Consider the following 23,204-nt stretch of genomic DNA (forward strand, 5'->3'; position numbering starts at 1 on the left):
ACTACTGGGGCCACTCCTACTGCCGGGCGCTTCACCCCTGGAACCTTCACTAACCAGATCCAGGCAGCCTTCCGGGAGCCTCGTCTTCTGGTGGTTACTGATCCCAGGGCTGACCACCAGCCTCTGACAGAAGCATCTTACGTTAACTTGCCCACCATTGCCCTGTGTAACCCGGATTCTCCTTTGCACTATGTAGACATTGCTATGCCGTGCAACAAGGGAGCTCACTCCGTGGGTCTGTCTGATGTGGTGGATGCTGGCCCGGGAAGTCCTGCGCATGCGTGGCACAATCTCCCAGGAGCCTCCGTGGGAGGTTATGCCTGGTCTGTACTTCTACAGAGATCCGGAAGAGATTGGAAAGGAAGAGCAGGCTGCTGCTGAAAAGGCTGTGACCAAGGAGGAGTTTCAGGGAGAATGGACCGCCCCTGCTCCTGAATTCACTGCTACTCAGCCTAAAGTTACAGACTGGTCTGAAGGCATCCAGGTGCACAGATGGCACCTGGACGCCTGTAGCATGTTGATTTTCTGACTAAAAGTCAATGAGTTCAAATCCAACAGATGCTCCTAGGGGGAAAAAATAGGCAGTTTCCTATAATTAAGATTTATAGTCTCAGAAATCTAATGGAGGGAGCTCTGATGGCTTGGTGGTAAGGAGTTGTGTCTCCCCTCCCAAAGACACATGGTTTGAATCCAGGAGCTGCTCCACGGAAAAAGGCAGAAAATCTCCTCCTCCCATGGAATTTATAGCCTGTGAAAACCTGCCGGAGGGTCAGCTATGGGTCTGTTCTGAGTCAGTGGTACATAACAACGTATGTAATTAAAAAAGAAAAAATTGTTTCTTGTAAATAATTGTTCCAGATATTGTATCACTGGTGTGACTTTGTGAACACTGAGGGCCCACTTTCTATTCCAGCTCCTGTATTCTAGGAATGAGGAATTAATGTGTTTTGGCTCCAGCTCTGCCCATGATGATTATCTGGCCTTAGACGACTCTTAGTGACTCTTGTCACTTTGTTGGACCTTCACTTTCCTGTTTGTACAATAATTCAGACTTATAAATCTCAAACAAAAAATTTCTTGCTGAAGTCACTCCTGATGTCAGTCCTGTCATACTAATAAGTGACATGAGTGACTTGAGTGATATAGATGCATAACACATATGTTTATAGATCTCTGGTGGCTTAGTGGTAAGAAGTTGCACTGTAATCCTGAAGGCATGTGGCTCAAATCCACCAGCTGCTCTGTGGGAGAAGGATGGGCAATCTCCTGTGTCATTACTGCCTCTGAAAGCCCACTGGAGGTCAGCTATGGATGGGTTCTGACTCAACGATACACAACAGCAACAACAAAAACAACAACAGAGTAAGGATACCATGTCCCAGGCACCATGTAGAGAGAGCTAAAGCATCGTCTTTCTTATACAAAGCAGGAACTACATGAAAAAAGCATCACTGTTTTGCCATTTTACGGATGGAGAAAATGAAGCACAGGCAGTTGTGACTTTGGCGGGGAGGTATACAGCTAGTGACTGGTTAGTTCTGGAATTCGAACAGAAAAAAAAAACCAGAAAAGTAGCTCAGAGCTGCTTTCCAAGGTCTTGTAATGGTAACATCCACATGAAACAATGGGTGGGAAAGCGGCCCCAGGCCTTGAACGCTGTCAGAACACGGGTCCTGTCTGTCTTCTAATCTTCTTTCTCTCTTTCTCCTCATTCCCACAGTCTTGTGTGGGGTTTAGTTCTGGCTCTGATGTGGATTAGACTTTTCCCATAACCTCGCTGTGTTTCAGTTTCCTCCTTTGTGAATTGAGGGCCCATCCTTTCTTTTCCCATCAGATTAGGAAACTGGAAAAGTTGACTGTTGGTGTGAATGTGTCTCTGTACTTAACTCATCTCACATCTTTGGGAGTGTTCCTGGAACTGGTTTGCTTCTTAACTTTGCTGGATGTGACTGGAAATGTCTTAGTGACTGCGTAGCTGTCAGAACGCTTCCATGGTTATTACGCTTTTAAATTCAGATGGATAGAGTGAAGCACGTCAAAGAGAATTAATCTTCTAACCTGTCCCTTCAGTGTATGAAATGCTTCCATGTCTACCTATTTCTACATTTCTGAAGTCATAAAGTCTAGAATTTTATTTTAACCAGGGGTTTCAAACTGTAATGTGGCAAATTAAAAATTATGTAGACAAAGATTTAGTCTATCCATTTAAGAGTTTTATTTAGTTTTCCTCTTTATTTTTTCTTCAGAGCTGTGGAATTTTCTTTATTATAACTTTTTTTTAAATGCATCTAAATAGACAGTGAGTAGGGGATGGTTTAGGATTTAGAAGTTGAGTGGTTTCTACTGTTGTAATCCGTACTCATGATTCTTATTCCTTCCACCTTGGCATTCTCAATTGCTCTATATTGAATTTCCAGGGTTGAGTTCTGACTGCTCTGAGTTGATTCTGACTCATGGTGACTACCCCCTCCCCCGCCCCCCCCCAATCAGGTTTCTGAGACTAGATCTACTTATGTGCAGAGACTTCTCATCTTTCTCCTGAGGAGCAGTTCATGGATTTGAACTGCTGACCTTCCTTTTAGCAGTGCAGCTCACACCACTCTATACACTGGGCCTCCTTAAGATTGGATCTGGTTTCCTGAAAGTTCGGGGATATATTTCTGCTGGGAACATAGTGTTTCTCATGCTTTTCCTATTTTTATTCATGGTATTTTTCTTTTCTTGCTAATGTCTGAGTCATTCTTTCTTGCATGAGAAGAGATTGCTTATCTTTCTCCATGGAACAGCTGGTGGTTTCAAACCACCTACCTTTGGGTTGGCAACACAACTCCTTACCCATTAGGTCACTGAGCCATTAGAACTTTACAAAACAATAACGGAGACCAAATTTGCCTTGTTTTAGTCTTAATATTTAAGGCAAACACTTTAAAGGGGGAAAATCCCTCATGGATTTTGAGATTAGAATGTCAGGTGCAGCTTTTTGTAGTTTGAACATCAAGCTTCTAGCTTTTTTGAGTTTCAGTTTAATTTATAAAGTGCAGTTGTTAATGTGTGCCTTTGAGTTGTAACAGACCCAAAACTAGTCTTCCAGGGCATGTACAGTAGTAGTACATTGTCCAGGAGGAGATTGCCCATCCTTCTCCTAAGGAGGAGATAGAGGATTTGAACTGTGTGCCTTTGGGAATGCAGCTCTGCTTCTTACCACTCGGCCACCAGTGCAGTTGGTGATGTAATGTTTAATATACCTTCTTTTTACCATTTGTCCTTGCATGGATAGAGGCAGTGGAATCCCAAATATCTAGGAATGCTCCTATTTTTAGTTCATTCTGCATTCTGTATATTCTTCCTGGCATAGTTTTTGCCTCTTCATTTTTTAATTGGTTTGCATACAATAATTTATATGTTGTACAGCAGCTCTGAAGCCTGCCCTGTCCTGAGCCCCTCTCACGGACTCCAACACAACAACCCCCATTGCCACAGTTGCTGTATCAATCCATCTCATGCAGGGTCTTCCTTTCTTGCGCTGTCCGTCCACCCTTCCGAGCATGATATCCTTCTCCAAGGACAGGTCTCTCCTGGCCTCGTGTCCAAAGTATGTGAGGTGAAGCTTCAAAATCTTAGCCTTCAACGAGAAGCTTGGTTTCACCCTCTCTAAGACACACCAATTTGTTCTTTTTTCAGTCTATGTATGGGCAAGACTTCTCCAACACCACAACTCAAAGACATCTATTCTTCTACGATTCTTAGTCATTATTCAGTTCTCTGATGCACTGTAAGTAAATGCGAAGACCATGGCCTGGATCTGGCTCACCTTTGTCTCTAGACTGACATCTTTGCTTCTCAGTACTCTGGAGAGGTCACTGACAGCAGATTTACCTAATGTAATTAGCCTTTTGATTTCCTGACTGCTGGTGCCAAGAGTGTTGATTGTGGAGCCGAGAGAGCTGTAATGTTAAGGAGCCTAATTACACGTGGACACACGTGGGGTGCGAGCTATTTGTTTCACGTTAAAAAACAAAACCACCCCGAAAAACTGACACAAAATGCATCTGAGCCTGAACCGCGTCATAGCTGAGCCTCCAGCGGGGTTTTGAAGACTGTAAATGGCACAACAGAAGATTGGCCGTCTTTCTCTTGCAGAACTGCTGGTGGTTTCGAACCTCCAGAGAGGAGGCACCTGTGGGTTAGCAGCACAACTGCCTACAGATTAAGGAAAACCATAACCCCAAACCCACTGGTGTACATTCAGAGGATTCTGACTCTCAGCGCGCCTGGGAGGCTGAGTAGAATGGCGCTATAGGACTTCTGAGCTGTCCTGCGGTGTGTGTTGGGCTGCTCACCAAAAGGTCAGTACTAACTCCGTGGGAGAAAACAGGACAATCTCCTGAAAAGATTTAAAGCTTCAGAAACCCCATGGGGGACGCCTGGGGCTGAGGTTGACCTGAGGGCAGTAGCTTGGGTTTGCTCTCTGGCAGACTGCCACATCTCTTTCTCTTTCTTTCTATCTCCATAATAGTTGGAGAGTTTCAGTCACGAAGACTCATATCAATCCTGTGAACAGGAGAACTGAACCTTGCCCTTCCCTGACCTGTCCATCACAATCTCTGATACGTTCCAGCCCGTTGTTCAAGTCACTGGGTCAGCTTCTCTTGTTATTAAAAAGAAGAAATCTTGCAACAATGAATGAATGGAATTCCAAAATCTCTGTAGATGTTCACTGAAATGAAAAATAAAGAAATTAAATAAAAAAAAAAGAGGAAATCCAACTCCGAAGTACAAAAGAGCTCTGGTGGACTAGTGGTAAGGAACCTGCACTGCAATCTCGAAGGTTTGAAGTTCAAATCCATCAGCTGCTCCGCAGGAGACGTTATGGACAATCTCCTCCGGTGTGATTAAAATGCCTCTGCAAACCCGCTGGAGGAAAGCTGGTCAGCCGTGGGTTGGTTCCAAAAAGCAAAGCACAAAAGTATTTCTCCTCATCCTCATCAGGAAACCCGAGGTCGGCTTGCTGAGTTTCTCTCCTCACCTGCTTTGCAATTCAAAGAAATGGAAGCTTTGGAAGGCAGCTGCGGGGGCTGCAGACTGAGTGCTGTCACTCATTGGTCCGTAGACCCTGACCTTAACCAATCGCGTAGGGCCTGGTCGTCATGGCGACGGCAACGCTAAAGTAAACTATTGTGGTAAAGAGACCGGCTTGCCAGAGAGGAGGGGGCCATGGCTCAGAACTTGTATGGGCCAGGAGTCCGGATAGGCAACTGGAATGAGGACGTCTACCTTGAGGAGGTACAGAGGGCGGGCTGGGCGCTGACCATGCACGTTGAGCCCGGTGGACTTTCCCCAGATTCGCAGTCGCCGGGCACTCAGGGAACTGCTAAGCTCTGTCCTTTGAGTATAGAAAGTATGAACTATCCCTGACTTCCCATCCCTGTCTCAACTCTCTACGACTCGCACTTGCTGTCCTGCACACTCAGCTCTCTTGCCCTTTCTACTCTGAGCATCCTTACACTCTGCCCGTCCCTGCCTTCACTTCCAGGCGCCGCCCAGCTCGGGCCTCCTTTTTAGTCTGACATGCCTATCCAGGCGATCCTGAACAGACTTTTCTTGCTTGCATTCTTCATGAAAGCAGATCACCAGGCCTTTCTTCTCTGCTGCCAGGGGGCCGGGTTCCTTTTAGGGTAGCCATCAAGTGCAAACCTTTTTGCTCTACCCAGGGATCTCCCCTCAGAGTAGATTTAGTGGGCTCAATTCTTCCTGTTTCTTCTATCACAGCTGCAGCGCAGAGACTCAAATCAAAGGAAGCACTATGCACAGTGCTCCAGTTCCCTCCAGAGCACTTCTTTTCCTGGCATTATACAGGCATACCTTGAAACTCGACAGGTTCAGTGCTAGACTAGTGAAATAAGACATGTATTTGAACAAACCAGACTGTAAAGGTGTTTGTTTTTTTAAAAATTTCCACTGCATATAAATTATGATACAACAAATTATGATCTAACACTGGAGTCTGTAAGAGAGCTCTAGAGGCAAGTTTATGGGGAGTCCCCCTTCTAACGCAAAGGCGGACACTCTTTGGTAGTTCAAATCCTCCAGCAGCTCCTCCAGGGAAAGATGTGGTCTCTTTGTGATTTACATACAGACTTGAAAACTCACTGGAGGGTCAGCTAGGAGTCAGTTCCAACTCAGTGGCAATGAGTTTTATTTGTTATAAAATTTTATTTTATACTGGTTTACTTACAAAGTTCGTATACATTTTCACATTGGTTCTTTCCCATTTCCTTACCCCTACCTCCCTCCCCCATCAAATTGTGTGACTCTATGATTAACCGTCCCCTCGCCTTACCCCTCTGTTTCCACCTTCCGCCTTGGATCTTCATACTCATTCTACAATAATGGTCTTATACAATATTTATCCTTATGGGACTGAGTTAGTTCACTTAGCATAATGCTCTCCAATCCCTCCCAAGTTAGGCAGTAATTTAAAAAAATCATTGCTCCTGCGTGCTGCATAGTTTTCCATCATTGAATGTACCATAATTTTTTAGTCCATTTCCACATTCTTGAAATGGTGAATAATACTGCTATGAACACTGATGTAACAAGTCTTCATTTGTGCCTTAGTTCTCATTCCCTCAGGATATATATATTTCAAGCAGTGGAATGGCTGGATCATATGGAATGTCTACGTTTAGCTTTTTGAGGAAAAGTCAAACTGCCTTCCAGAGTTGGTGTACTGTTTTACAATCCCACCAACAGTGTGAGAGTTCTGATCTCTCCTCATCCTCTCCAGCGTGTATTACTCACCATCCTGCAAAAGTTGGCAATGAGCTTTGAGAAGAGTATCTGTTAAATGTGCAGCAACATTATGCAAACGTTTGAAATATTGTGACTATTACCAAAATGTGACACGGAGACACAAATTAAGTGCATGCTGTTGGCGACAATGGTGGTGATAAACTTGCTGCACGTAGGTTTACTACCGAACTTTATACAATACAAAACCTACACTGTGAAGCGCAATAAAATACTTTTGTGCTCATTGTTTTGTGGAGCAAGCCCAACTTGGGTGGGTGGACTTTCTAGTGTCAGTCACCATCACACAATCAGGGAAGCCCTCAGCAGGGGACAGATGCCCTCCAGCTCTTTGGCATGATTGCCTTTGATTGGAGTGCTGGTGCTGTAGGTCAATGGTTCCAATCCACCAGCTGCTCTGCTCTCCTCCCATAAAGACTTAGAGTCAAGGTTACTCAATGGAGGTCATTGCCAGTGTGAATAATTATCACAGGATCAGATCTTACCTTCCTTTATTTCACTATTCTTATGTCCCCAAATAGTTGACAATGAAAAAAAAAAAAATCCACATTAAAATACTGGGCTTTAAAAAAAACATTCTTGTTATGCTCATACTGTTTTTTGTTCTTTTTTTCTGTTCTCAAATTTTGCACTTTGAACCTGAGGTGGCTCTGACCTGAAGCCTTCTTACCAGCCTTTACCTGCACTATTATTCAGGACTGTTACTGACCTTTGGGGTTGGGTTTGGTTTTTCTTTATCCAGGAACTCATGAAAGACTTCTTGGAGAAGAGAGATAAGGGGGAACTTCTCATACAGAAGAACAGAAGACTGAAAGGGAGCCTTTTGAAGCAGGTAACTTGAAATCTCAACATTGCTTTCAAAGTTCAAAATAATGTAGAATTAAGGGTGAACATCTACTAAGGGAACAAAAGTTCCTTACATGCGGGTTCATATGGAAAAGAATAGTTTAAAAACTGTGAAAGCCACAAACATTTACAAGCCCTCAAAATTTTAAAAATATAAGAGGCACTATCTACATACGTTTTTCAAATTGTTGTTGTTGTGTACCAGAGTCTGAACCGACCCATAGCCAACCCTCTGGGAGGTTTTCAGAGGCAGTTAATTGCATGGGAGGAGATTGCCCATCCTTCTCCCATGGAGCAGCTGGTGGCCTCAATCCACTTGCCTTTGGGATTGTAACTCAGCTTCTTGCCACTAGGCTACCATGTCTATGTATATTTTTCAGATAAAGAAATACATGAATTAATAAGTTAATAAGTGTCAGTGCTCAAAAGTATTCGACAAATTAGAAATAAATAGGTTCATAATGCATAAGCATAATGCATAATGATTTGCTGAAGTTTGGCTTGACTTACTGAGATCATTGTTGTTGTTGTTGTGTGCGGTTGAGTTGGGATTGACCCATAACTGACCCTCCAGTGGTTTTTCAGATGCTGTAAATCATACAGGAGGAGATTGCTCATCCTTGGAGCTGCCGGTGGGTTCAAAACATAAGCCTTTGGGTTTGCACCTCAGCATTTTGCTACTAGGCCACCAGAGCTCCCTTGTGCTTGGCTTTGCCTTGTTAAGGACTTCCTGGCTAGTTCTTCTGGTTACAACTGAAAAGCTGGCTGTTTGAATCCTCTTATCAGAAAGGTCTGGAACAATCAGCCTTTGGAAACCCCCTGGAGCACAATTCTCATACTCACAGGGTCACCATGGCTTGTAATCAACTTGAAAGCAACAGGTTGACCATGACCTTGGCAATGAAAAGGAGCTGTGGTGGTGCAGCAGATTCAGCATCGGCCAACTAAAAGACCGGCGATTTGAATTCATCAATTACTCTGAGGGAGAATGACATGCTGGTCTGATCTTGTAAAGATTTTCAGCCTTTGAAAGAATTCTATTCACAGAGTTACTACGTGTCCAAATCGGCACAACAGCCGTGGGTTTCCTCTGGCCTGAGATTTGGCAGAGTGGGCAGAGGCTGGAGAAACAAGGAAACAAAAGATGTGGGGGCATCCGAGCATATTCCTTAGGGAAATGGGCCCAGTCAGAGAAGGCGCTATAGCTGGGAGAGGTCGCGATACTGTCTGCCAGGGAATTGCATGGTTTATTTGGAAAAAAAAATTTTTTTTCATTTTGCAGATGCAGCTTTCTGTATCGAAGGATGGATACATTCACTATGGCGACAAAGTGATACTGGTGAATCCTGACTATCCCGAGGAAGAAGTCGACGTGTTTCTGGCTGGGAACCTGAGTCTCTGTATGACTCCGGACGAAATGACAACCCACCTGAGAGACCAACTGGAGGTGCCCTGTGGCCTGAGCGCAGCGCCACTCAGCAACTCAGTCAGCAGAAACACCTTTATGGTTCTGAGGTAGAAACACTTGATTTTTAACTTGTTTGCGTTGTCAATATCAATTTCTATTTGCATTTGAAGGATGTTCTGTTGCTTTGATGGGAGCCAGGCTGATTCAAGGCAAAGGTAAAGAATTCTCCATGATTCTAATCTTGTTTTCTGACCTTGAGGATTATAATCAAGGGGTTTTTACAATTCTGCTTTCTTATACTATATGATAAACAATAGCCACTTGTGTTTAATTAAAAATACTTGACTTACAGCTATTGGATCTAGGGAATTAAATTAATATTTTGCCTGGGAGTAATGTAGCCAGTTTTCATAATATCTCAGAATGCTTTAAGTTTGATGTTAGCTTTGTAGAAAACTTGGCTATTTCAATTCAAAGCATTTTAATATTTTTTTAAAATTAATTGCTTTTTGGGGGGGGGAAGGACATAAGGTCATTTTGAAAATGAGTACTTAAGTCCTTAGAGAACAGATACGTATCTAGTGTTCAGTGGAAGGCCATTACTTTCACTTTGGTAGTTTATGATAGCAGTGTTTATATTACAGTGTTTATATAGCTAGTCCTTTAAAGTTTGAAGAAACTCACTGCATTTAAGTTTATTTTGAATACAGACATTTGTGATAAAAAATTAAAAATTGGTTTCCTTGATACTTAGAAGACTGTGCTGAGTGTCTGTTTACATACATCTTACTCTCATGTTTTTCTTTCGCTGCTGTATCTCTGACTCTCGCTGCTGTCACGTTGAGATCAACTGATAGCTGCCTCTCCAGCAGCCTTCCAGAAGCTGTGAATCACACAGGAGGATGCTACCCATGTTTCTCCTGAAGAATTGCTACAAGATTTGTCCTGACTAGGCTGTAATCTTTATAGGCACAAAACTTTAGATCTTTTCCTTTTCAGAGTGACTGAAGGATTTGGTTAGCAGCTGAGTGCTTAACGCTTTGTGCCACTAGGGTTCCTTTTGATTTTCTTTAAAACTGCCAAATGCACTTGACCAGAATTCCATTGTGTGGGGTAGAGCTCAGTCCACTCTGGACAAATGCTCACAAAGCAGCTATAATGTGTGCTCTGGCTGCAGTGGGAAAGGGCCGCTGGATGGATTGTAAGGCCAAGATAAAATCTCTTTTATTAGAACATTTCGTTTCATTATGGCACGTGAAGATACTTAAGCAATAACACTGAGTGTAAACAGATTTGCAAATACGAAAGGTGGAGGTGTGGAATGATTCCAATTTAGAAGCTATTTTTAAACTTTTTAAAATATTTATATAGACATTATTTTATATTTGTACTTATTCTTCACTGGCAGTATGCACAGGAAAGCCGTCAGTCAAGTCCTTAGATATGGGGAGAACTTCTGCCTTGGCATAATGGGAGGATGTGAAGACAAAATCGTGAGTTGTAGCTTTGCATGTCTACTTGGAACCCGTCAGCTTTGCTTCCTTGTGTTTTTGGGAGGTTCCGGCCTCAGGGTGGAAGATGCCCAGGCTCGAATGCCTCAGAGAAAGCTAGCAAATTTTCTCGATAGGAGGTCACCACAGACACATGAATGCCAGTTAAATAAGGAACAATTACTGAGAGGAAAGAAGAAAGAAGTTTACTGAGCAGAGTTCACTGTCAGAGAAGCAGACAGTGGGTCTTCTCAAGAGTAAGAAAGAGAACAATTTGGGGGTTTGTTGTTATGTACCATTGAGTTGACTGGCACTCATAGTGACCCTATGTACAATAGCTCTGAACCATGCCCTGTCCTCCTGAGCCAATCGCACTATCTCTGACACACCTGCTCTTATTACCTCAATACTACTGTCCCAATCCATCTAATCCAGAGTCTTCCTCTTCTGCGCTGACCCTCCACCCTTCCAAACACGATGTCCTTCTTTAAGGACTGATCTCTCCTGGCTACATGCCCAAAGTGTGTCAGACAAAGCTTCAAAATCCTTGGCTTTGAGGAGCAGCTTGGCTTCACTCTCTCCAGAACAGACTTGTTTGTTCTCTTGGTGGTTCATGGTATGCTCAATACACTCCTCCAGCACCACAACTCAAAGGCATCGATCATTCTTCTTCTGTCATCCTTAGTCATTGTCCAGCTTTCTGATGCATAGCAAGAAATTGTGAAGACCGTGGCCTAGATCAGATGCACCTTAGTATCTAGACTAACATTGTTGCTCTTCAGCACTCTGTAGAGTCCCTGACAGCAGATTTTTCCCAATGCAACTAGTCTTTGATTTCCTGACTGCTGGTGCCAAGAATGTTGATTGTGGAGCCAAGCAAGCTGAAATTGTTAACACTCTCAATTTTTCTTCCATCCATTATAGTGCTATCAACTGGTCCAGTGGTGAGAATCTTTGTTTTCTTGATGTTGAGCTTCTATTCATATTGAAGACTGTAGTCCTTGACCTTCTGTAGCAAATGCTTCGGGTCTTCTTCAGTTTCAGCAAGCAAAGTTGTGTCATATGCATAAAGCAAGTTGTTGATGGGTCTTCCTCCAATCCTGATGTCACATTTCTCCTCATAAAATAAAGCCTCCCCAAGGAGCACAATCAAGTATTCTGGAATTCCCATTCTTCTCAATGTTAGCCACAATTTGTTGTGATCCACATAGTCATTTGCCTTTGCCTAGTCAAACACAAATAGACATTCTTCTGGTAGTTCTTCTTGCTTTTAGCCAAGCTCCATCTGATATTGGTAATTATATTCCCAGTACCACGGCCTCTTCTAAACCCAGCTTGTATTTCTGGTAATTTCTTGTCAATGTACTGTCCTAATCATTTTTGGTTAATTCATCAGCAGGATTTTGCTTGCAAGTGATATTTGTGATATTGTTTGATAATTTCCATGCTCTGTTGGATCACCTTTTTTTGCAATGGGAATAAATATGGATCTCTTCTAGTCAATTGTCCAGGTAGTTTGTTGTTAATATGTGCTAGTGAGTCAGAATTAACTCAATGCACCACTCCTTGCCCGGTATGCCACCAAGCTCCCCAGGGATGGAGTCAATTTTTTGGGTGGCAAAAGATAGGGCAGGGTTCCTATCTGTTGTCCACAGGGTCACCATGAGTTTTAGTTAGCTTCACATCATCTATCAACAACAGTACAAAACCCCCCACAGCCCCCCTCCCCCAATAAGGATATAGATTCTCTGCCCTGAAGAAAAGGGGGAGGAGGGATTTGAGAAGGAAGAAGACTGAGTTTGGTATTGAGAAAAGGAGAGAACTATCTGGAAAGAGTTTAAGAAGAAGGCAGAAGAGGTGGTCTCTGTAGTCTAAGACAACATTTCTAAGTAAGAGGGAAATTGAACGTTGAGGAGTGTGGCTTCAAGATTGCAGAAGGACTCATTAACAACCTACAGTATGCAGATGACACAACCTTGCTTGCTGAAAAAGTGAGGGAGTGTGAAGATGGCCCAGGAGAGGACGGGGTGCTGCTCTCATGTGGGGGGTTTGCATATGACACAGGAGAGGACGAGGCCCTGCTCTCCTGTGTGAGGGAGTGTGAGGATGGCACAGGGGAATACAGGGTGCTGCTGCAGTGTGTTAGGGAGAGTGAGGATGTCCCAGGAGAGGACGTGGTTCTACCCTAGTGTGTCTATGTGTGAATATGACACAGGTGAGGACAGGGTGCTGCTCTCATGGGAGCAGGGTAAGGATGGCACAAAGGTGGATGCAACACTGCTCTCCTGTGTGAGGGAATGTAAGGATGGTAGAGAAGAATACGGGGTGCTGCTATAGTGTGTCAGGGAGTGTGTTGATGGCACAAGAGAGGACGGGGTGCTGCTCTCCTGTGTGAGGATGGCGAAGGATAGGATGGTGCGCTTCTCTGGTATGTGAGAAGAAGATCTGAAGCACTTGCTGCAAAAGGCCAAGGACTATAGTCTTCAGTATGGATTGAAGCTCAACATCAAGAAGACAAAAAATTCTCACCACTGGGCCAGTTGGCAGCACCATGATAGATGAAGAGATTGAGGTTGTTAGCAGTTACAGCTTGCTCGGATCCACAGTCAACACTCTTAACACCAACAGCCAGGAAAACAAAAGACGAATTGCACTGGGGAAATCTGTTGTCATGAACCTCTCCAGAATGCTGAAGATCAACGATGTCAGTCTAGATAGAGAGGTGCACCTAATCCAGGCCATGGTCTTCTCAATTACTTGTTATGCTTTAAAGAGTTGGACAATGACTAAGGATGAAAGAGGAAGAATCTATGCCTTTGAGTTGTGGTGCTGGAGAAAAGTCTTCTGCCAAGAAAACAAATAGGTCTGTCTTGGAGAGGGTGAAACCAAGTTTCTCCTTGGAGGCTAGGATTTTGAAGCTCTGCCTTACATACTTTGGGTACGTGGCCAGGAGAGATTGGTTCTTGGAGAAAGACATCATGCTCCAAAGGGTGGATGGACAGCACAGGTGAGGAAGACGCTGGATGAGATGGCTTGATAAGTAACTAGGGCAATGCGGGTTGGTGTGTGGGAGTTAGTGAGACTGTCTCAGGACAGGGCAGGGTTCAGAACTGCTGTACATAGGGTCACTGTACATCACAGGTGACTCAATGGCACATAACAACATTAACATACTATGACAGGTTTGGAAGCAGGAGTGGCATCCACTTCCTAAATAACATGCCTCCTGAAACTCTATGAATGTTGATAAATGTCAATAGTTGTAGAGGAGCTTCAGGACTTTTGTTCATAGGGTTGCTGTGAGTCATGCTCGACTCGAAGGCAATCAACAACAACAACAACAACAACATATAATCAGTAAGAACAGAGTTTTGCAAACTACTTGCCATACATCCAGTGGATTGTATTTTGTGTTTTCAAATCGCTGTGACATAGTGTATCTGCTTGCTGTCATTTGCAGTTGTATTTGACAAGTGACCATCGGACCCTTCTGAGGTCATCTAAGAAGTCGTGGCTGCAGGACGTGTACCTGACGGACGAGCTCTCCTACCTGAGCTGCTGGCAGGCGGCCTGCCTTGATCCGCAAATGCGCCTGGAATATGAAGGCTTTCCCGTTCCGGTGAGCCTGGAATAGGGCTGGCATGGCAGCCAGTGCTATCAACTGGGTGACATGGGCTTCTGTCCATATTGATGAGATGAGACTTATCGTAACGGAAATTATCTCTCTCCTTTGCTAGCCATGTCTGGAGGGTGCATTTTGCTCTGTAACAGCAGCCTGTGTTGGTTTTCCTCAGCTTTGATTGCACGTGACAATCATCTAGGGAGATTAGAAAAGCTCTTCCTTGGAGGGAACAGTTAATGTCCTCGCCTGGTAATGAAAAGCCTTGAGGTTTAAGTCTATCCAGGGGCATCTGAAGGAAAAGGCTGGTGATCTCTTTCCAAAAACCGGTCCCTGTCGTGGAGTCCAGTGCTCCTCTGACGCATGTGAGGTCTCCGTGAGCAAGAGTCAAACCCACAGCGATTGCTTTAAGGAGATTTTTGAAATATTGAGGCCAAAGCCCTGTATACTTAATTGGCCAGGTTGAAAACCATCAACCTTGAACAGAAATAATAATAACAACAAGAATAAACGAAATAATCAACCCCTGTGAGTGAGTACTTCCTGTGAGCCAAGCTTGTTCCTCATAAACGGTAGAAGTGTGTTATTGTTGGTGCTGCTGATTGATAAGTGATCCTGCAGGGGGTTTTTAAGAGGCAGTAAACTGCCGGGGAGATGACCCATTTGGGTTTCCTGGCACTGTTGTTACAAAATGCCACAAAGCAGATGGTTTTCAAGAACCAAATTTTTTAGCTTAAACTTATATGAGCTGATGGCAACTGGTAACTGGTAATATGACATTATGTGAGAATTGGCATAGTGGTAAGAGGTTGTGCTACTAACCCAAAAGGCAGGAGATTCAAATCCACCATCTGCTTCAAGAGAGAGATGGGCAATCTCCCGTGCAATTTCCTGTCTCCTAAAAACTCGCTGGAGGATCATTTATCAGTCAGTACTCAACAACAGCAACAATATAGCACTAACACACTTCCAGTGCTTACGAGGAAAGAGCTTGGCTCACCAGGAGTACTCACAGGTGCTGATTACCATTTTGGTTTATTCTTGTTCTAAGTGGAGCAGTGAGCTAGATCCCAGCAGCATTGCTAACTTACTCAAAGGTCTAGTGTGGGTTGCGCTGAGCCTCACTCTACATGGTTGCACATCTGTGACATGGGACCTCTAAAGAGGAAACTTGGTGGCACAGTGGTTAAACACCAACTGAAAGTTTGGCAGTTCAAATCTACCAGAAGTTCCACTGGAGAAAAGTCCATTGTCTGTTCTTATTTTTTTTTTTTTTTTAGTGGTCAACATTAAACAGAATTTTTTTTAATTGAAGTTTTAACGAAAGTTTACAAAACTTTGATTTCCATTCATTCATTGTTGCACATTTTCCTCCCTGTCCCCCAAATTAACTTAAAAAAAATTCACTCATTGTTGCATAATTTCTTCGCTTCCCCAACCTCCAATCCTCTTTGCTATGCAACTCTTATTTTGGATGGTGGTTATACAGATAATGCCTAATTATATATGCCTTTAAAATAGTTCTTTCCTTTATCTGTTCCAATGCAGTATACATTATTTATCCCCTCTTTTCTTAGTTTCCCCCCAACCCTCACACCAGTCCTCTTTTATAACAGTGCAGTTATGTATCCTTTTGTGACTGAGATATTTCACTCAGCATAATGTCCTCCAGGGTCAATCGTGTTGTGTAATATTTTATGAGTTCCTTGTTTTTAAGTGCTATGTAGTATTCCATTGTGTGAATATACCATTCATTTGTTGACGGGCACTTGGGCTGCTTCCATCTCTTTGCTATTGTGAATAATGCAGCAATATACATGGGTGTGAATACATCTGCTTGGATGGCAGCTCTGCCCCAGTAACAATAGCAAAGTTCAACAGAGCAGCAAACAACAAATGCTGGCAAGGTTGTAGAAAGATTGGAACCCTTCTTCACTGCTGGTGGGAATGTAAAATGGTGCAACCACTATGGAAGGCGATACAGTGTTTTCTCAAAAAGTTGGAAATAGAAATACCATTGGACCCAACAATTCCACGATTAGGAGAACACCCTAAAGAAACCAATGCGGTTTTGAGGCTGTAGGTTCTTATGGGAGGAGATGGCCTGTCTTTCTCCCTCAGAGCAGATGGTAGATTTGAACTGCTAACTTTCTGATTGGCAGAAAAATAAAAAGCATACTTTGCCACTATACTACACCACTAGTTGTTGTTGTGCACCATAGAGTCAGAACTGACTCATAGCTGACCCTCTGGGGAGTTTTCAGAGGCAGTTAATTGCATGGGAAGAGATTGCCTATCCTTCTCCCATGGGGCAGCTGGTGGCCTCGAACCGTGTGCCTTCGGGATTGCAGTGCAGCCTCTTGCCATAAAGCAGCAGCAACCATTTATATTGGTTAGGAATGGATGTTGTTGTGTGTTGGAGTCAGAACTGATCCATAGCTGACCCTTCAGTGGGTTTTCAGAGGTAGTAAATGGCATGGGAGAAAATGGCCCATCCTTCTTCCTTGGAGCAACTGATGGATTCAAACTACATGTCTTTGGGATTGCAGGGCAGCCTCTTATCAGAAGACCAAGAGATCTCTCTAGAAATGGATTAGATAGGAAGTTGTGCTGTTAACTCAAAGTCTACCTCTTTATGGCAAGTGACATCCACCAACAGTGCCACAGAGGGAAAGGGACAGTTTCCTCTTGTGAGGTTTATAAACACGGGGGAAAGTCTGCTATGACTTGGTACTGATTCCATGATGAGACAAAGAGGCAGAGACAGACAGAGACAGAGAGATAGATTGTGGCTTGACTTCTGGGTTATCCCCCTCCTCAAACTTTCTTTTTAAAATTAAAAAAAAAAAAAAAACACCCTAAATAACACTAAATTTAAAATCCTGAAGACATGCTGTTTAAATCCACCAGCTAGCTACTTGGTGGGAGAAAGATGGGCAGTCTCCTCCTGGGTGACTAACTGCCTCTGACAACCTGCTGCAAAGTCATCTCTGGGTCAGTTCTGACTTGACGGTAAATAACAACATTGAAATTAAATGCACGTTAATATTTAGTATTTTCCGAAGTTTTCTTTTTAGGAAACTGGAGGACTTTATTTGAGATGTAAATCATGTATTTTCTTTGTCTTTCAAGGCCAATACAAAGATCCTCATCAGTCACTGCCACACAAATCGGGGCCTGGCGGCCCACCGGCATCTTTTCGTAAGGTATGGTGTGGTAGAGGAAGGCACCCCTGGTGGGGCTGGGACTCATAAAAGCAGAGAAGCTCCATTTCAAGATTGCATCATGAGAAAGACAGCTCTGATTGGGAACTATCATCATGCAAAGCTTTGATGGTGTGAACAATTGTATTAGAATCATTCTATAAGTCCTTTCTCTATAAGAGAATTTATAATCTGTAATCATATCCTACTCTAGATTATTTAATATGCTGTACTGCAAAAGGAAAGGTTGGAGGTTTGAGTCGACCCACAAGTCCCTCAGAAGAAAGGCCTGGTGATCTCCATCAGAAAAAAACCCCAAACAAACCAGTCACTGAAAACCCAATAGGGTACTACAATAAAAAATCCAATTGGGGAGAGACTGGAGAGCATTATGCTAAGTGAACTAACTCAGTCTCACAAGGACAAATACTGTATAAGACCATTATTGTAGAAATAGAAAGATAACTAGTAAAATGAGTAGGAGGATCCAAGGGGGGAGGGTAGGAGCAGAGAGGTGAGGATGGTCCGGGGATAATCATAGGGTCGCATAATTTGGTGGGTAGATGGAAGTGTGGGTTAAGGAAATGGGAAAGGTCCAGTGTGAAAAACAGTGTATACAAACTTGTAAGCAAACCAGTATAAAATAAAAGATTAAAAAAACCCCAACAAACCCAACTGGGATCCCATTGAGTACTATACTGACATACAGTCTTGTCATGAGTTAGAATTAACTCAAGGACAATGGTTTTATTGGAGGGATTTTTTTTTTCCTTACCTGCGTAATCCTTGTCTAACTTCTCATTCTTCTCATTGCCTTCAAATCAGAAATGACTCATAGCTCGCCTTCCACCTGGTTTCCCAGGACTAGAAATTGTAAATTCCCAAGACCAGAAATTGTAAACCCCCACACTGAGGTTGCCTGTCTTTTCTCTGAGGGGCTGCTAGTGAATTGGAACACCACGGCTGCTTTGGACGAGCAGCTCAACTCTCTGTGGATGCCGCCCCCTCCTGAGTCCCCTTACCTAAACAGGAGAAAATGTACCTGTCAACAAGTAGGATTTTACAGACCCTCAAAGACTTTCCTTAGTGGTCTGCCCCTCTAAGAGTCTTTGTGGATGAAATGAACAGCTCATCGTGTTGTTATGAAATTTACAACCAGTGTTACTGTTTTTTGTGTTTGTTTGTTTTTTTTTTAATTCTTTCCTGCCCCAGTACCTATTTCGGAAAGGAAGTTGAAGTCGCAGCTCACACACATCTGGATTCACACAAAGTGGAAAAACCAAAGAATCACTGGATGCTGGTCACTGGGAATCCCAGGAAGGACTCACCCACCATGCTGGACCTGCCCAAACCCCGAGCAGAGGACACCAGCGCCACAGAGCAAGCCATGGGATTAGAGTGCAGTGATAATATGCCAGACGCTTGCACTTGAGTCAACTTCCATCAACTTTAATGTCACAAGCAATTAACCATCTTGGGCAGGCATTAGGCTATTTATTCTAAATAAAATTTAGAGGCCTCTGTACTATGTAGTAAAACAAATCTATCTGAATATTATAGAATTGGTGTTGGACATCTAAACTAAAAAAAAAAAAATAGCAGCTGCAGGGAATTCTCAGAATTGGTGTTTGAAGGTGGCTGACGATGCTTTGTCAATGGCCAAATTCTGAAAACCAAACTCTTCCTCGACTTAGATCCTTCACAGGACCAGTTTGTACAGAGATTTTTTTTTTGTTCCTTTTTAGAGTTGTACTCATTTATTAATCTATCAGAATGATATTGAAGTTTTTATGTCACTTTTCATCCTTTGAATCTACAACCTATTTAAGAAATCATGACGATATAGTGTCTTTGCTGTCTACAACTGGCCTGTAACACAGCCACAAGTGGGGATGGCTTTAGCAAACAGCAGATTATTGCCTTACAATTTAAGAGGCTAGAAGTACAACTTCAGGGTGCCAGCTCTCTGGACAGGCTGCTCTCTGTTCATTCTGGAGGAAAGTCCTTGTTTCCTGCAGTGTCTGTAGCCATGTGCTCTATGGAGATTCCCCAGGACCCCTGACCTCCCCAGAGTCAAGGAGCTTCTTTACACAGGGGCCTGAATCCCCAAGGGCACACACCACTCTCAGCCATTATTTCTTGGTGATACTAAGGGTCTCACCTCTCAGCTTGCTTTCCTCCTTTGTTTTTCCTTTCTCATTGCCTCATAGCTGATCCTCCAGTGGCTTGCTGAGGCTGTAAATCACATGGGGGGAGATTGCCCATCTTTTTTCTAGCAGAACTGTGGATGGATTAAACAGAGAGATATAGCCTTAGGGTTAGCGATCCCTCTTACTTGTTGCTCTGTAACGTTGAGTCAGAACTGAACCATAGTTGACCCACCAGCAGGATTTCAGAGGCTGTAAATCACATGGGAAAAGATTACCTATCTATTTCCTGTGGAGCCACTGGTGGATTGCACCACATGCCTTTGGGTTGGTAGACAATTCCTTACCACTAAGTTAGCAGAGCTCCCTTTAATCTTCCTAGATTAAAGGTTATTACACGCCACTCCCTAGGAGATCTCCCTTTACATGTGCTGAAGGTTGTGATGGGGAGCTCTGGTGTTGGGTTGCACAGGAAGTTGTTCTGCTAACCCAAAGGTCATGCCTCTCAGGTGGTTTGAATCCTCCTGCAGCAATGAGAGAAATGATGCAGTCTCCACATTGGCAGTTTCCAGCCTGAAAATCCAGTGAAAGGTCAGATATGATTTGGTTCAAACTTAAAGACAGTAAGTTTCTTTTAGGGTAAGTCTCTCTTAGGGCCCAGGGGTGTTGCATCCCACCCTTTATTATCTTGAAATACTTATCAAGGTTATCGTGATATTATATAGCTTCTACATGATATCTCTATATAGATGTGTGGTTTTTTTGGAAGATACTACTCAGTCCAGCTTTCAGATGATATCTTTCAATGATGCCCTTCTTTCAGATTAGTTTTCTTTGTCGAGTCATTTTTCTATCTTATAAGCATCTAATTGTTTATTTTATAAATTTCATTAATCAGAGCCTCTGTGACCAGTAACTTCCCCTTCTTTTTAAAACTTACTCTCTGTTGGTTATTGCCATGGAGATACAGCACTGTGCATATACATCAGCCCGACAGCCTCCATCTGTACAATTCAGTCCCACTGGTCCCATCGTTGGAGTTGTGCAACCTTCTCACCTCATTTTTTTCGAGTTGTTCTTCCCTCTAAACGTAAAATCACTGCCTCTAGGTTTCCAGCACAGTATTCTGAGTTGCTGTTGTCGATTTGATTCTCTACAGATAAACCATCCCTGAGCACAAGCGTCCAGGCAGACATTGTTTATCAGGTAAGAGGCATTGTTGTTTGTTGACCAGGAACTTCTTATTTTTAAATTTCACACTCCTTCACTTCCACTTTATTTTTTGAAACTGGCACATTAGTTGCAGTACCCTGTAACTAGAAAATGCTAGTTAAAAGAAATATAAAATAAACCTACTGATTCTTAATGGGGTGTGGAACTTTTATAAAAAATTATTACCTTATTTTTTTACCTTTTAAAGAATTACAATTGATAACTATTCATCATTTGAAAGGAATGCAATATAAATTCCATTCTCATGGAAATTTGGCATAAGACTCAAAAGAAATGCCTTGTCACTGAGTTGACAGGGTTTCAGAGGCTCTAAGTCACACAAGAGGAAATTACCCATCTTTGTTCCAAGGTGCAGCTCGTGGATTTGAACTGCTCGCCTTAAGATTGGCAATAGAAATCTCCCTACCAGCTAGGCCACCAGAGTTCCCTTTGGCACAAGAAGAGCCTGGGGCCGGGGGGGAAAGGCTGGGTCCAATTTCTAAGAAGCAACTACTTATATCGTAACAAAGGTTAGCATGTAAATAGTTATTACAAGTGAAAGAGAAAATGAGAAACATCTTGTTAGAAAAATGGGTAAAGGGCTTGGACTAATAGTGTAAAAGACTTCAAGTATCCCATGACCCACTGCTGTTAGGTCTAAGTTGGTTCTCATGGTGACACCCCTTCGCGTATTTTATAGGGTGGAGAGGACTCATCTTCCCCGTGCCCTAGGGAACTGCTGGTGGATTTGAATCACCTACCTTTTGGTTATCAGGCCAACATATTATGTTGTAAGCCAAACGGGCATCTTCAAGTGTATATTAAAATGATCTCCTCCTGTAGCATTCGGATCCGATTCGACGGTACACACACACACACACACACACACACATATTTTTTAAAACGAATATATTAAACTAAAGATAATAATGGGCAGCATTGGTGTTTTTTTTTTTTTACACTTAATTAAAAGGCAAGGAGTTCTGGCATAGTTAACCTAGAGGCAGTATTTCTCTGGCAATTTGAACCTACAACCGGCTCCATGGAATAAAGATGGGCAGTCTTCTCCCATGTGATTTACAGCCTCTGAAAACCCATTGGAGGGTCAGCTAGGAGTGACTTCTGACTCCACTGCAATAAGTTTGTGTTTGTTTGTTTGTTTGTTTGTTTGTTTTGTTTTTACTGGAAAGGCAGGAACAGAGTCATAGAATGTCAGAACTTATAGGACTCAAATCTGATTTGGCCTTACTGGGCCATTTTTTAGGAGTCTTTAGATGGTGACAATGATTGAAACTCTCAGCTGCTGAACAACACGTTGGAGGTTCAGGGCCTCCCAGAAGTGTTGTTGAAGAAAGGCCTGGCAATCTGTTAACGTACCATTGAGTCACCTACGACCCATAGTGACCCTGTGAACAATAGCTCTGAACCTCACCCTATCCTGAACCAATCTCACTGTCTCTAAGACACCTGACCCCCTTGCCACAGACCTTGTGTCAATCAATGTCATCCAGGGTCTTTCTCTCCTGTGCTGACCATCCACTCATTATCATCCAAGCATGATAATCCTTGTCTCCAAGACCAGCAATCTGGTTTCACTCTCTCTAGGCCAGACCTGGAGAGGTCATTTTTTTGGGCACCATGGTATGTTCAATACTCTTCTCCAGCAACCTGCTGCCCCCTCACCCAAACAAGACATTGAGAATCTATGGCATGCAGCGCTACTGTGACACTTGTGGGGTCATTATGAGCCAGATGTTTCTCAACAACTGGTTTTTGAAACAGTCATAGGTAGGAGTTGTAGGGAGTTACGCTGCTAACCCAAAGATGAAGACACTCTGTGTTTTGAGTACATCAGCAGTAACACGGGAGAAAAAATGGGAAGTGTCTATTTTAGCGACTTACATCCTCTGAAACTCGCTGGAGGGTCAGCTATGATCCCCTTTCAATAGCAATGTGTCTGAGGTCCGGAAGGGATGTATTAACATCACAGGGAAGACAAAGACAGAGTAGACAAGAACTCCAATCTATCTCCTGGTTACAGCTGCTGTCGAAAGGTCAGGATTTATTAACCTTCCAATGAGCTAAATATCTTGAAGATTGTTTCTCTGTGGGTAATTTGATCATGCAGTTCTCGAAGGTGGCCACGAGGTGTCAGTATTAGTAGCGCCTGCATTGCCTTGGCATTTCAAAATGTGAGGGAACCGCCAGTTTTCAAAAAAGTACATTTTAAGAGAGGAAAAGTCATAAAAGCACTGTGGTCAGAATATCAGTTAAACGAATTTTGCCCCCCCCCCCTTTGTAAAAGAAACAGCACATTAGGCATATGTCAAAGCTGCTTTAAACAGCGTTCTGTGCATTTGAGCCAGGAACAGTTGAAATCAGAATAGAGCCCCTCCGGGACCTTTTACAGACGTTCTGGCTGAAGGCTGGAGTTCTGTCCCAGGGATCCAAAGCTGCAGTCGGACAAGG

The 23,204-nt window shown here is 43.2% G+C and overlaps 1 protein-coding gene across 1 annotated transcript; it reads left to right on the top strand.

Moving 5' to 3' along the window:
• The first annotated feature begins 5,199 nt into the window (after positions 1-5,199).
• Positions 5,200-18,808, top strand: LOC102862389 (chromosome unknown open reading frame, human C15orf26). Its single transcript, XM_006885196.1, has 7 exons — positions 5,200-5,283; positions 7,553-7,642; positions 8,939-9,171; positions 10,473-10,557; positions 14,015-14,173; positions 17,306-17,379; positions 18,589-18,808. Exons 1-7 carry the CDS (start codon positions 5,215-5,217, stop codon positions 18,806-18,808), a joined length of 930 nt encoding a protein of 309 aa, XP_006885258.1. The 5' UTR covers positions 5,200-5,214.
• The last annotated feature ends 4,396 nt before the right edge of the window (positions 18,809-23,204 follow it).

The sequence above is a fragment of the Elephantulus edwardii genome, unplaced genomic scaffold, assembly GCF_000299155.1.
Source record: "Elephantulus edwardii isolate Elephantulus edwardi_28Jun2011 unplaced genomic scaffold, EleEdw1.0 scaffold00041, whole genome shotgun sequence".
Lineage (NCBI taxonomy): Eukaryota > Metazoa > Chordata > Mammalia > Macroscelidea > Macroscelididae > Elephantulus > Elephantulus edwardii.

What these genes read in the sequence shown, in the direction of transcription:
- LOC102862389 (XM_006885196.1), top strand. Translation starts at nt 5,215, where the DNA reads ATGGCTCAGAACTTGTATGGGCCAGGAGTCCGGATAGGCAACTGGAAT. An exon ending in AGGACGTCTACCTTGAGGAG is followed by an intron (nt 5,284 to 7,552) that starts GTACAGAGGGCG and finishes TTCTTTATCCAG; the next exon opens with GAACTCATGAAAGACTTCTT. An exon ending in CACCGGCATCTTTTCGTAAG is followed by an intron (nt 17,380 to 18,588) that starts GTATGGTGTGGT and finishes TTCCTGCCCCAG; the next exon opens with TACCTATTTCGGAAAGGAAG.